We start from the raw sequence: 14,242 nt of genomic DNA on the forward strand, positions 1-14,242 counted from the left end.
TCTAGTCTTGATCTGAAGACATTAGAATCATAGAAATGTAGAACTGGAAGGGACCTTGAAAGGTCATCAAGTTCAGTCCTCTGCCTTCACTGCAGGACCAAGTACTGTCCCTCCCAGATTATTTTTCCCCAGATCCCTAAATGGCCCCTTGAAGGATGGAACTCTCAGCCTTGGGTTTAGCAGGCCAATGCTATCCCTACCCTCCATTAGGAGATAGAGAAGCCATTATTTTCCTTGTTAGTTTATTCCAATGGGTAGTCACACTCACTGTTAAAAAAAATTCTGCCTAATTTCTAATTTGAATGTGTCTGACTTCCATTTCCAGCTACTGGTTCTTGTTATTTTTTTCTCCACTAGATTAAAGAGCCCTTTAGTACTGTTTTGATAATTGGGCCTACAAATTTACCCTAATTTTGAGGTCAATTGTGAGAAATGAGTGAAAGTTTATAAAATGTCAGAATAACCTATAAAAAAAGGTGCGAAAGGGAGACAGACTGAATTAATCCAAATGTAAAGGCCTAGTGATGTAATTCAAAGACTGTGTTAATATTATGTATGGTAAACAAGTATGGAATTGGAACTCAATAGACCAAAATTAGTATGTCAGAAATTAGGTGTAATTTGTGAACAAAATAATGAGGGGATGGGCTATTCTGCCCACAACTCCCTTTTGTGATCTTAAAAGAAAAGCCTTTACAGGGAAAATCAAGCAGAAGAAGCAGCTGTCTGCCAACAACCAGTGCAACAAGCTTTATCATGGCTGCCATTCCCACCATCTCCTGGGATCCTGGCATCTAATGGAACGCTGTTGGGCCTTAATTGTTCTGATCCTGAGAGATGTGTGCTAGCCAAGGGACAGTGAGAAAGAGGTGTGTGTAACTTTTCTGATCCATGGCTGTGAGTGCGCTCCCAGTACTATCACTGTTCATTGTTTCTTTGGTTTATGCAGATGTGCCCTTGAGGAATCACTCCTCCACACCCGTGGAGCACCTCCGTCAGATAAGGCTCCGACCCAGGAAGAGTAAGGAGGATATGTTCTGCAAAGTGCTGCTGTCAACAAATGCAGCACTTAACGAAACGAGAGCATGGAGGGAGACAATCAATGGAAGACTCAGGCTCGATAGCCAGGAAAAGACGCAGGGGCATGAACAATGATAAAGCTCCTGGAGGGCAGACAGAGATGTTGAAGTCCCTCATTACCTTGAAATCTGAGCGCATCTGTGCCTGACTCCCACTACCTCCAGCCACTACAGAACTCCAGTCTATGACCTCCCCAAACTCTCCCACTGCATTCCTTGCATGTTCGCAGTCCCTCACAGTATCCTGTGCACTCCACACCTAGGAACTGTTTTCCCAACGAAAGCTGGAGTTACGCCTAGCTGTGAGAGCCCTAACCTCGAGACTGTTTGAAAGAATTGGGAACTTAGTGTAAAGAAGATAAGACCAAGAGGGGGATATGATAACGGTCTCCAAATATATAAAAGGTTGTTATATATGTGGTGTGTGTGAGGTCATGCTGGTGAGGTGGAGTGGTGCAGTCTGCATTATGAGGTCCCCCTCATACCAGACAAAACCATGTCTGGTTTTATCTCTGTGCCAGCCAGGGAACAAAGGTTGGACTAGCAGAATGGTGGGGTTTAAAACCAGACAAAAGGACAGCCTGGACCATTGTGAGTTTGTGACCATCCAGGCTGACCTCCTTGGAACTCAGGTCACAGAGCCTCCCCAGACTCAGTATATATTGAGATATACCAACTCATAAAATTGGAAGGGACCCTGAAAGGTCATTAAGTCCAGCCCCCTGCTTTCACTAGCAGGACTAAGTACTGATTTTGCCCCAGATCCCTAAGCGGCCCCCCTCAAGGGCTGAATTCACAACCCTGGGTTTAGCAGTCCAATGTGCAAACCACTGAGCTGTCCCTCCCCCCTACAAATTTGGTAATACCCACTGAGCATCTTATCAGGCCATTGCATCAGGGAGGGCACTCCATCACCCACCCTTAGGTGCCAGAGAGCTTCCCCTCCCATCCCCCAACTCAGTACCCCACCGCACTGCCCTGGGTATTGCGGTCAGAGAGAGAAAGCCGCGGAGAAGCCCCGCCCTTTGCCTCTCCTCGTTGTGTTATTGGACCGTGCACCTGTCACTCAGGCTATCTAGTCACCACAGCCCCCAGCATGGGGCGGTACGTTTCCCAGCAAGCCCCGCGGGCTGGTCCGCCGGCGGAAGCGGGTATTTGCGAGGCGGCGCGCGGCGCTGCGCTCAGGCAGAGCCGTTGGCGCGGAGCGCGCGCCTGGTGATACTCCGGGCGAGGCGGGCTCCAGCCGTTTCCGAGCCGCTCACCTCTTGCGGCGGCTTCATGGAGCCGGCGCGGAGCGGCGGCGCCGCCGCCGCCGTGTCCCCGGCAGCGCTGGAGACGCTGAAGCAGCGGGCGGCTGAGTGCATCGAGCTGAGCGCCGGGCGGCTGAGCGCCCTGAGCCGGGAGATCTGGAGCCGCCCCGAGCTGGCCTACGAAGAGCACCAGGCGCACGGCGCCCTGACCCGCTTCTTCTCCTGCGCCGAGCTGCCGGGGGCCGCCTGGGCCGTGCAGCCGCACTACAAGCTGGACACGGCCTTCCGGGCCGAGTGGGGCCCCGCCGCCCCGGCTCCGGCCCCGCGGCCGCTGCACGTGGGCTTCCTGTGCGAGTACGATGCGCTGCCCGGGATCGGACACGCCTGCGGCCATAACCTCATCGCCGAGGTGGGGGCGGCCGCGGCCCTGGGCGTGAAGGGCGCCCTGGAGAGTCTGCCCCAGCCGCTCCCGGCCGCGGTGAAGGTGAGACCCGGCGAGGGAGGGGGGCGATCCGTCGCTGGAGGCGGAACCTGCCCGGGAATGAGGGGAGCTGGCCCGATGTGGTCCCCATCCCGTTGCTGCCCAATACATGCTCTCATGTCCCAGGCTGAGCTCTCTCCCCGGCCATCAGGAAGCCTGGGTCTCCAGCATGTCTGCTCAGTATTTAACCTAAGCACTTTCCCTAGCCCATCCCTGTGGGGTTTATTTTTCTGCCAGTCGGGTTTTTAGAGAGACAAGGTGGGTGAGGTAATGTCTTTTATTGGACTGGCTTTTGTGGGCGAAGGAGACACTGGGTGGTCTTAAAATGTGTTTATGTAACTGCAGCCTTGTTCTCACTAGCCTTTGTTATACTGCAAGGTGTGGCTGTTTGCGAGCAGTCAGGGTTGGAGGCTACAGCGGTAGGGCATTGCAAAGCACCCCAGGTTACAGGGTAGGGATGACCGAGGCCCCCTCCCCCTCCACTGGTCTGTGTAAACATGACATTTTGTCTCTCTCACCAATGGAAGTTGGTCTAATAGAAGATATTACCTCATCCACCCTGTCTCCGTAACATCCTGGGACCAACATGTACAACACCACTGTGCACAACAAAATCAGGTTGTTGACAATTTTACTGACCCCTATAACCTTCTCTTCTAGATCACGGTGCTGGGAACTCCTGCAGAAGAAGGTGGAGGTGGCAAAATAGATCTCATAGCAGCTGGTGCTTTTGATGATCTGGATGTTGTTTTTATGGCCCATCCAGCACAAAGTGATGCAGCTTATTTACCCGATATGGCTGAGCATGAGTAAGTAAGACACTTTGAAAGACACTTGATTGATTGATTGCTTTCTGTACATCAGAACCTTTTCAGCAAAGAGAGACCTGCCTTTCAAGTGGTTAAACTTGGAGTCTGGTAATCACTGGTATTCCTCATGTATAATATATAGCCAGTTCATGAGCAAGTTGATGTACTCAGTACTGAGCACTGAAACCCAGTTATTGTATTCTCCTAAAATGTAATGTTCAGGCCTGCATCTGTTATGTTTACAGGCGAGTCTCATCTTACGCTGGGGTTACGTTCTGCTGTCAGCGCATAAAGCGAAAAACGCGTATAGTCAAAATTACATTGACTGTAAAGGAGGGCAGAATCGCCCGCACTACAGGAACAGTATTTAAATTGTTTTTTTGTTTTTTGCCGAACGTGCAAAGCTGAATTTGTGCATGTTAAATGTGTGTAAGATGACTTGCCTGTATTGTTGCAAGAATTTTAGTGTTAATATCTAGTCAGGGTAGCAAGTGATATTTCATTGATAAAACTTAGATATGTCATGCTTATGTTAAGGAAGCCAACACAAATCCTGGCTTTCTGCAATTCAGCTAGTTGGAAGTAATGGATTGTTATATAGCATATTCTGTTTCTGGGAAAATATTTGTCCATGTTGGTGCCACAAAATTCTACTCCTGAGTTGTCTTTCTCAGACAATTGCTATATTTTATTGCTCAACGGTGCAGTTTTTTGTGCAAGCTGTATATTTTTCAATTCCCTGAAATTCTTTATTCTCCCTTGGACTGATTCTGTTAATGTCCCAAAACAAACATTTGTGTGCATCTTAAAGCCTTCTAAAGTAAAAAGTAAATATTTTCCAATTAAATTTTACTTAAAGTAGGATTATTTCCGTCCACAGTGATAGATACAGTAGTGTTCAAACTAAAGCACTGTCAGCCTTAATTGCAACGGGGAAAACATTCAAACTCTTGACTTGGAGATGACTTTGCTTTCTATTGTAAAGCAGAATGAAAGCTAGTTGGTATAAAACAACCTTGTCACTAATCTCAAGAGTGTGAAATGCTTTTTCTTGAAGAATCCATGTATCATGGCTTTTTATATACGGATAATATCCAAGGATTCAAGAGCCAGCTGTACATTTTTTTTCTCCATTTACCCTGTTGGTAGCCAACCAGTTTGTCCCACTGCTGCTTCAAATTAATCTTGAAGATTTGTTTAATAAAAGTTCAGAGGTTATGGCAGTTGTGAAAAGGACAGATTATTTCTGGTGAATTACATAAGTAAATTTACTTACGTTATATATGAGTGCATAGCTTCCAGGTTTCATAACAAAGTAATGAAAATGTGTGATTTCAAGTTCACATTAACTTGGCAGTGCCTGCCTCTGGGTTAGTGTCTCTGAAAAGATGTTGTTTTCTCTCTCAAGCAGATGATTTAACTAGTCTTCAGCCTCTGAGTGTTTTTGTTTTTTTTTTGCTCCTTCATCTGTGTCTCTGGGACTGATTGCAACCTGCCCTTCTGATCTCAAGGAACCCCCTCTTCCCCCCCCCCCCCAGAGTAAAATAGAGTAGCCTGTGCTCAAGATTTTGCAATCTGTATTTTCTCAAACTTATTTAATCTACAAACATTTAAGGCTTATTTGATCCTAGATGGTAGTGAGTAGTATGTTTCTGCAATTGTTAACTACTTCCTATACCTAAAACTTCATTAATGTGAATGTATAACTTATAAATATTATGGTTTCTTTTGACAGACTTCCATTTAATAGACTCCTGATTCCTGTCCACTCTCCTCCTTAATCACCTCATTCTTAGTTTTGCATTGTTGAACAAAAGATCTGCTTCTCCGTTCTGAAGTGAGCTGTCTAGTGCTGGGGGGTTCTCAAACTGTCACAGCGTGGATAACTTTGTCAGATTCTTGTGAAAAATCTCCTCTTCTAGGCAAGGTTGTATGACAGTCCTGTGGCAACAACAGAATCTGCATGGAAAAGTAATGTTGGGAAAGTCTATACCAGGGGTCGGCAACCGGTGGCTCGCGGCTCGCCAGGGTAAGCACCCTGGCGGGCCGGCCCGGTTTGTTTATCTGCCGCGTCGGCAAGTTCGGCCGATCGCGGCTCCCACTGGCCGCGGTTCGCGGTCCCAGGCCAATGCGGGAGGCAGGAAGCCGCGGCCAGACCATTCCTCGGCTCGCGCCGCTTCCTGCCTCCCGCATTGGCCTGGGACCGCGAACCGCGGCCAGTGGGAGCCGCGATCGGCCGAACTTGCCGATGCGGCAGATAAACAAACCGGGCCGGCCCGCCAGGGTGCTTACCCTGGCGAGCCGCGAGCCACCGGTTGCCGACCCCTGGTCTATACTGTTGCTCTTAATTTCCTCTCCCCTTCCACTTTTCCACTGGGTAGAAACCAGGAGGAGAGCAAGCACTGTGAAACATGGCCTGCTCCCTGTGTACCATCACTAAGGCCTTGTCTACACTGGCAATTAACAGCGCTGCAACTTTCTCGCTCAGGGATGTGAAGAAACACCCCCCTGAGCACAGCAAATTGCAGCGCTGTAAAGCCCCAATATAAACAGTGCCCCAGTGCTGGGAGCCATGCCCCTTGTTGAAGTGTTTTAAAAAAAAAAAAAAAAAAGTGCTGGGAGAGCTCTCTCCCAATGCTGTGGCAGCACTTTAGCATTGCGAGTGTAGATTAGCCCTGAGTCCTCCTGTGGACCAGTTTTGGGACCTTTGAACTAGGAGTTAGTGCATAAGATTTCGACGTCTGTCCGGGCTATATTCCCAGCCATCCATTGCAAAAGTCACATCTGTACTCGTTCACTTCAGTTCATGTATTTGGAAAATGGTGATAGGATTGTTGAGGTTTAATGTTTGCCTTGGATGAAAGGCTGTCAGTAAGTTTGAATGATTGAGTAAATGTTTTTGTTAAAAGGTTCTTTAGGAAGCTGATAGGTTGTTGAACTAAATAATCTCTTTTCCCCCAGAATGCTTATAGTATGGATTGGCTTCATTTTTGAAGTTCAGGTTGCACAGTTTTGCAGCCTTGCAAAAAGTTCTGTTTACCCAGTAATTTTAACTGAATAACTTTTGTGCTAGGCTTCTGCATTTCTAAAGGCTAGGGTATATTTTGAGGTATTGGGTCAGGAGAGAGGGAGGAAGAAGGAATGTATTTTTGGGGCTTGTAGAAGTGCAGGTTTTATTTTAAGACGCTATAGGTACATTCACCTCCATATTTGAGGCTTCTTTTCTGCCATCACTAGCCCCAAGGAGCTTCAGAGCTAACTTACATTTCGGCTAATGTCTTCTGGCCAGGGGTTATAATTTTTTGCTTACACTTGAATTAAGTTATACAAGCTGTTTCTGAGATGGAAGAAAAAAATATGTGATAATCACCTTTAAAGACTGTTTTGTGTCTTTGCCATGTCTTATTTCAAATGGGTTGTCCTGGAAACTTCAAATGAAGTACATCCAAAAACCTTGGTGAGATTTACTTCATACTCCATTTCTAAGTTGGAGGGAAAAAAAATACTCAAGAAGGTGTTTGTGGGGTTGTTTTTTTGGTAACTTGGAACCTCAGAATGGGGTGATCTGGCTCCAGTGGATTTGGGACATGCATGACTGGTGAGAACATCAGCTTTTTAGTTTAAAAATACAAAAAACCCAAAACAAACTTCTTCCCTTTTGTGGATATGCAGCCCCCTTCTCAAACTACCCCATGAACTGTTTTCTCTTGCCTAATACCAGCTATGGCTGGCAGCCAGAGTTCTTAACCCACTCCTGGTATCTTCTCTGCCCCTTTCCCTCCACTTCCAATCTTGTAGCTCTATTTCCAGTACATTCCTTCAATTATTCTCAAGTTGGTGCCAACAATATCTCTAGGAAAAATGGTCTTTCCTTTCTCTGGTACCTGAGCCTGTTATACCAATATAATAAAAACCAGCAGGATCATATTGGGAGGGATAAGGCAAAGATGCCACATTTATTGTAAATACCATAACAAAACAAAAGACAACAGTAAACAACGTTGTTTTACTACTTATTCCTTATACACACACACATATTCATTCACACAATCATTCATTCAGGTTCTGTATAGATGTTATAGTTACCAGCCTAGATGTTGCTCATGCCAAGTTACTGGCCAGGTATCTTGGTCATGAGGATGGAGCCGAGTCTGTGTCAGATGCATCTGATGCTCCTGGAGGCCGGCAGCAGAACCATAGACTCAAAGTCCTCAGTCTTTAGAGTCCAGTTTTATAGGAATTTATTCCTATGTCAGTTCATGAGAGTTGCTTCATTTTGCTGTTGCTAAATCAATCAGCAGGTGGCTGGCTCCATTCTGTCAGATGCTTGTTTTTCCTTCCTTTGAGGTGGTGGGGGTCATCTGGTTGATCCCACTTGACACCTTCTTCAGCCGACACTGAATTCTTTAGGCTGGTAACTCCCTAACCATTCATTCATTGTTTAAACTAGGCACGCATTCACATGCATTCTCTATCTTAATTACATCTAGTTCACTGTCTCTTTACCTTTTGGGGTGTTACCAATTTATGTGAGACTCCCTGTCTTTTAACAAGCAAAGATAAAGTGAGATGAAAACTTACAGAGGGTGGGGGGTCTCTATTTATACACTATAACAGCTACTGTTTTGGCTTACTTAGAGATAATTAATGTTTAACAAGTTTTATACAAAGTATTTCTTTGAGCTTAACAAGTTTTATACCAAGTATCTCTTTGAGCAGGCTTTACACAGACACAGCTGGTGGCTTGCAGGTTAGAGGCTAAATGCTGGGAATCACAAATTTACTTCTAACATAAACCTTAAGTTATAAAGTATTAATTAACAATAAATCAATAAATCATTTCTCATATAAACCATGTTTAATATAAACCTTCTTTAATATTCCTACAAGCCAAACTTCCACTTCTCTAAGGCAATAAAGTTGCATGGCATTGTGGGGTTACTGGATAATGAGAGCTCTAAAAACTTACTTCATGCCACATTTATGTCGCTAGGAAGAGGCCAGGAAGCTCTCCAGACTCTGTGCCCTTGGGTGAGAGGTTTAGGTCAGAAGCACCCGGGCCGGATGTATCTTGTAACTGACTTCAAGTAATCGTTCCATCCATTACTTCAATAGGCTTCCATTCTGTACCAGGTTCCATAGATTCTTGCTCCAAGTTTCACATTTGCTTCCTTGAGCATTGTATTAAAACAAATCTGTTAGAAATTAAGTTAAGATTAAATTTATACTAATCCTAAACATTTGCAAGTATGAAAGGCTGCAGTTGATGCACCCAAATGAATTTTGCTGGGTAGTGATAATCTGATCACTAAAGGACAAAGTTAATTAACTTGAATGCCTTATCTATGACCTTCTATATTGCCAAAGCAGGAACTGGTGCCGTACTCATCAATAAAACATATTTTGTTAGTGATCATTAGAATACTTTACTCTGAAGTATACAGTGGTTATATTGTTTTTAATCACCTTTGTGACTATAATTCAGCGCATGCTCTACGGATAAAATGATCTTCAGCATGCGATGTGCCACCAATTAAAAAGTGTCATTAAACAGTGAACTTATCTTGTTGTTATAAACCTCTTGTTGTTATAAACCTCTTAGGCCCAGATAATGGAACTATAGGAAGCACACATAAACAACAAAGGGGTACTAGCAAAGCATCATACTGCCATACCTGTGCATGTGGTGCAGATTATAAAACCAATAATCTGGTGCACATGTTTAATGCTGCATGTGTTCAGTGTTTCATCTGCAAGTAATATCTTCTCCAAATTTGAGACTTCAGACATCAAGATTTTAATGAAAACAGATGTAAAAGGGAAAATCAGCTGCTAACAGTTCAGTCGCTTTACAAATTCTATCCCATGGACAAGTGTTTTCTTTATCTTCACCCTTAACTTTGAATGTCCTGAATGTCTAACTATCATGTTTTTTTCTTAATTTACAGAGGTGGGTTTGTTTTTGTTTTTGTTGGGGTTCTGGGGATGCATTTAATTTAATTTAAAGCTTAAATAGTCTTAAGGAGTTTGTTTTCAAAACATGAGTTCTTGTTAAGGGAAAAATGTTGATACTGATTGCAGGTAGGCAAGAACTTAAAGATATGGATTTGATACTGTCAATATGGAACTTCAGAGTAAATTATGCAATTTGTACAATGCATCTAATTGCTGTCTGTGTTGGCAACTAGGACCTGGACCTCTTTGGCTATGTCTACATTGCAGTTGGTGTGATTGCAACTCAAGTAGGCATACCTGTGTTAGCTTTAATCTAGCTAGAAAGTCTAAAAATAGTAGTGATGATGCAGTTGCAAGGGCTTCCCTGCTATTTTTAGCTATGCTAGCTAGATTAAAGGTACAATCACACCTTCGACTGCAGTATAGACATGTTAATCCTGTTGAAATCTACCTTAACTGTGTGTAGAAAATTTCTATCTATCTGAATTTCCAACATCTATCATCTTCCTCTAACTGCATATTCTTATAAATCTCATATAGAAGAGGGGAAGCAGAAAAATCGCAATAGACTTCCTTTTAACTGTTTTTTTTCACGTTGTTTCATCCTGCTTCAAATCTATTTTCTTCTCTGGCTTGTCTTACCTCGGCCCTAGAGACGCTACCAATTTCTGAGGAGGAGGTAAAAGAGGGTTTATGCTAGCCCATACCATGGCTTCTATTAAGTGGTTAGGTGCATAGTAGGACTCTTGCTGGCAAGAAGTGGATAGCAATAATTTATATAGCAGGATATTGCAATTTTTACTGCAAAGAATCTGTTCTTAACCATTTTAAATGTATATAGTGCATTGTCTATTTTGTTTTCAACTTTGGAGTGTTGGCAGAGTTTGGGGAGGGAAAGGACAATCTTAATTTCTAAATCTTTTTCAGGATCTATGCTTTGGTGGTTAAAGATGGTTTAGCTTCCCAAAGTTTAAGGCCTGATAAATCACAGCTTAATCTTATGCTTCAAAAACATTGATATAAAATTTTAATCATTGTTGGGTGAATCCAAAGGGACTTTGATTTTAGTTTTTGAAAGTGGACAAAAAACAAATAAGTCATGGCTTTTATTTCCTAGTGTGACTGTGAAATACTATGGAAAAGCTTCTCATGCTGCTGCTTATCCTTGGGAAGGAGTAAATGCATTAGACGCTGCTGTTCTTGCATACAACAATATATCAGTTTTAAGACAGCAAATGAAACCAACCTGGAGAGTTCATGGTGAGAGAGCTTCATTCAATCTTATGTCCACCAAGTAAGACTTCTGGCTGTTTGGATACTGACTCTGAAAAAAAAAAATCCTAAATATTGCATTGTTACATTTAACTGGAAAAGTAATTTGAAATAATTAAATTTTTCATCCAAATACCTTTCTAAGGGAACTTCTATGGTACCATCAACGTTTAAGTATAAACTGTTGAATGCAGACCAATAGGAGGGCAGTATGGCCTCAAGTCATATGCATTCTTCCTCCACATTTACAGAAATGAGACATATATATTAATGCAGATTTAATATTTACATAAACTGAATGTAGCACTTCATAATTGCCAAACTTGTCTAAGAATCAAGACGCTAATGACGAAGATGCTGTATTGGTATAACTATAGCCATACAACTGTTTTGTAAACTGGAAACAACATTTTTAGGGAAACTTGACCAGCTGGAACAAGATGCAACATAAGCAATAAAAGCTTCCCTTGACAGAGATTCAAGGATCTCGTCACTGAGTTGAGGGAACAGCTAATAACCTTCCGAGGAACCTGAGCTTGTAAAATTAATGTCCTAACCTATCCTCTAGTATTAAAATATATTTTAGGAGTCTGATTGATTAATGTCAAACTGAAGTATATCTTGAGACCTCCCTTCAGCAATACTTTGAAAGTTTAAATTTGGGGGGGGGGTGGGGAGAAGAGGAGGGGAGGGAGAGAGTAAGGCCAGGATTCCAGTCAGGCTTATTTTTCTTCCTCAAATGTTGCTAGCTTGCCAAAAGTACTAGGAAAATCAGTATTCTGTTCTTTAACTCTTTCCAGTTTTGTTAATGTGTTACAGCACATCTTTAAACACTTTTCTCCTTAACTTTCTTTGGAAAAGTACATATTGTAGTGTGCACTTTGCACAAATCCACTTGACTGCCCATTTGGCAGTTCCTTGTTTGTCCAAAGTAACTTCTGGCATCCATCCATTATTCTTATCTCAAAGCCTCTGCAACCATTGGGTGCCGTGCTCTCCTCTTCTACCTTACTTTATGTAGCATATGATTGCCATATCTTTCAGGACTTTTACATTCTGAATCAGTATTGCTGTGTATTGAGACTACAGGATCTTGTTCCACATTTGCCTCCTGATAGCCCTACCCTGCCAGTGCAAGTGACAGTAAGCAATTGGTAGCGCTCACAATATTTTGAACAGCCCTTGAATTCAAGCATACTAACATAAGGTGATTTCTTGGCTTTGGTTAGAGTCTTAATCATGCCAATTATATTAATTGGCAAGTATGGTATGGGAACACTAGCAACATGTCTCTTCTCACTGAAGTTATGATGATAAAAGATAGCTAGCTATTGTGGAGAGAAAAAATCTAATGTGTTGCTGAGTAAGGTGTAGAACACATAACAAGAAATAACTTTATTCAGTAGCTGGCTTTTTCTGTACCCATATCTGGACATGATGGAATGGTATCCATTTGTTTGAAGGAACATTTTCTGTTCAAACTTGGCTCCAAAATTAGGCTGTGTAAGAAAGTAAGATTTTACAAAATTTAAGATCAATGGAAATGTTTCCAAAGAATGGCAAGAGTCAGTGAGGATACTAGCGAGCTTGCTTTCCCCTTTGTTGCAGCAAATGCCAATTACTTTGCAATGAAGAATTCAAACTTAATGTCAGTGTGCTAAAACAGGAGAATCTGAAGTTGTCCAGAAGCCAACTGATCCTTTTCTTCATTGTCCAAACTAGCAAAGCAAAATAGGAACACATGGCATAAATGGTAAACTAAACTTTCAAAAACACCTTGTTTTTTAATCCAAGGAGGCCTTTGTAACATAGGGTAAGGACACTATTTTTAAAAATAACTTAACACTCCCAGAATGGCTGTAACCATGAGGAATGTGAAAATCAAGACATATGTCTTGTGTAACTTAAACTCTGGAGAATTACTTGGCTATATTTAAACTAAGTGCTTACATATGATCTGTGAACTTCTGTCACATATTCATTTGTTTAATTTCTCTTGTCCCAGCATTGGCAAGATTGTTTCACAGTTTAGAATGTTTGCAGTGAATAGCAGGGGAGAACTGTAAAGGCTACTTTTGCCTTTTTGTGTGTGTATGAACTCAAGGTGAATAATTGAGTTGTCTCCAAAAGAATGCAGTGATACCAACCTTAGTCTGTATACATGATATGTTGTGAAAGCTTCTCTCTCTCCAACAGAAGATGGTCCAATAAAAGATTTTATCTCATCCACCTTTCTAGTGAGCTGACTGCGAGGGGAAGTAATTGGGTCCAGATACAAAGTTTTAAATGGTGCATTCTCTGTACTTAGTGCTTAGCTGATGCCTTATCTCTAATACTTTTGTTTTATGTGTTCAGCTATAAATGAAGAGCTTCATAAGGCAGAGTACGTAATTTTGCTTGATCCTGTGCAGCATTCAATAACTGGGCTCTTCTGTTCTGTAGGTATAATAAAAAATGGTGGCGTGAAACCTAATATCATCCCTTCTTACACTGAGCTAGAGTTTTACTTGCGTGCCCCTTCACAGAAGGACCTCACCATTCTGACAGAGAGAGCTGAAAATTGCTTCAAATCTGCAGCTGTGGCCACAGAATGCAAAGTAAGAATTCTAGAGCTAATTCATTTATTTGTATAATTTTGAAGTTAGGCTAAAATAGGAGCCTAAGTCTTCATTTACATGATTTGTATGGCACTTACCTTTTTAAAGGAATCTAAAATTTAGATCTCTAAGTACTAATCCACTACTCTACTATGTGCTGAAAAAGATTTTGTTGGTGAGGAGAAACATTTAGTTGCTACAGTTCTAAATATCATAGATTTTCAACTGAAGCTTTCCCCAGTCTTATGCCATAAGTAAAAAATGTTTTCAATAGTATGCTCAGGTTAAAAAAAAAAAAAATTGTATTGGTCTTGACCAAGTCAGGTCATCTTGCAATTTATCTCTAATTTCTGAGACTGTAGTTAAAGTGTAGCTAATGACTGTCTGCCATATTGCTGTGACAGAAATGGGTGTGTTCATCTGTTAGTAAAACTGTTGTAAAGGGGCTAACTAATTTGTAGCCTCAGTACATAGTGAGTTAGTGAGGACCAAGTTAAAGTTCATGGAAGGCCCTTTTTGAGTTATTGGGTGTTCTTTTGCCTCTTAGTGAAAATTGCTTTCCCTACCGGCCTTTGCTCCAGTTAGAGAAGAATTTCAATAAGGCTCATTTATAATTAAAGTAAATCAGTAAGGCCTCATTCTAAACTTCTGACCAAAGTTGTCGTCAGATGCTCCCGGTGTGGTGCTCTGCTCTGTTCAGTGTTGATATCAATTGGCTGTGTGCGTGTGCTCCCTCTGTGTGCTGTCCCAGCTCTGCGCAGATAGCTGACACAGCGGACCCTGAGAGAACCCCCAATCA

The 14,242-nt window shown here is 42.4% G+C and overlaps 1 protein-coding gene across 1 annotated transcript in view; it reads left to right on the plus strand.

The window, feature by feature from the left end:
- Positions 1-1,627: 1,627 nt before the first annotated feature.
- PM20D2 (peptidase M20 domain containing 2) overlaps positions 1,628-14,242 on the plus strand; it is a 34,621-nt gene continuing 22,006 nt past the window's right edge. The window contains exons 1-5 of the mRNA XM_045010295.1: positions 1,628-1,734; positions 2,150-2,813; positions 3,471-3,619; positions 10,692-10,834; positions 13,289-13,443. Of these exons, the coding sequence (XP_044866230.1) occupies positions 1,628-1,734; positions 2,150-2,813; positions 3,471-3,619; positions 10,692-10,834; positions 13,289-13,443 (1,218 nt within the window). The remainder of the gene's footprint in view (positions 1,735-2,149; positions 2,814-3,470; positions 3,620-10,691; positions 10,835-13,288; positions 13,444-14,242) is intronic.

This window comes from Mauremys mutica, chromosome 3 (assembly GCF_020497125.1).
Source record: "Mauremys mutica isolate MM-2020 ecotype Southern chromosome 3, ASM2049712v1, whole genome shotgun sequence".
Taxonomy (NCBI): domain Eukaryota; kingdom Metazoa; phylum Chordata; order Testudines; family Geoemydidae; genus Mauremys; species Mauremys mutica.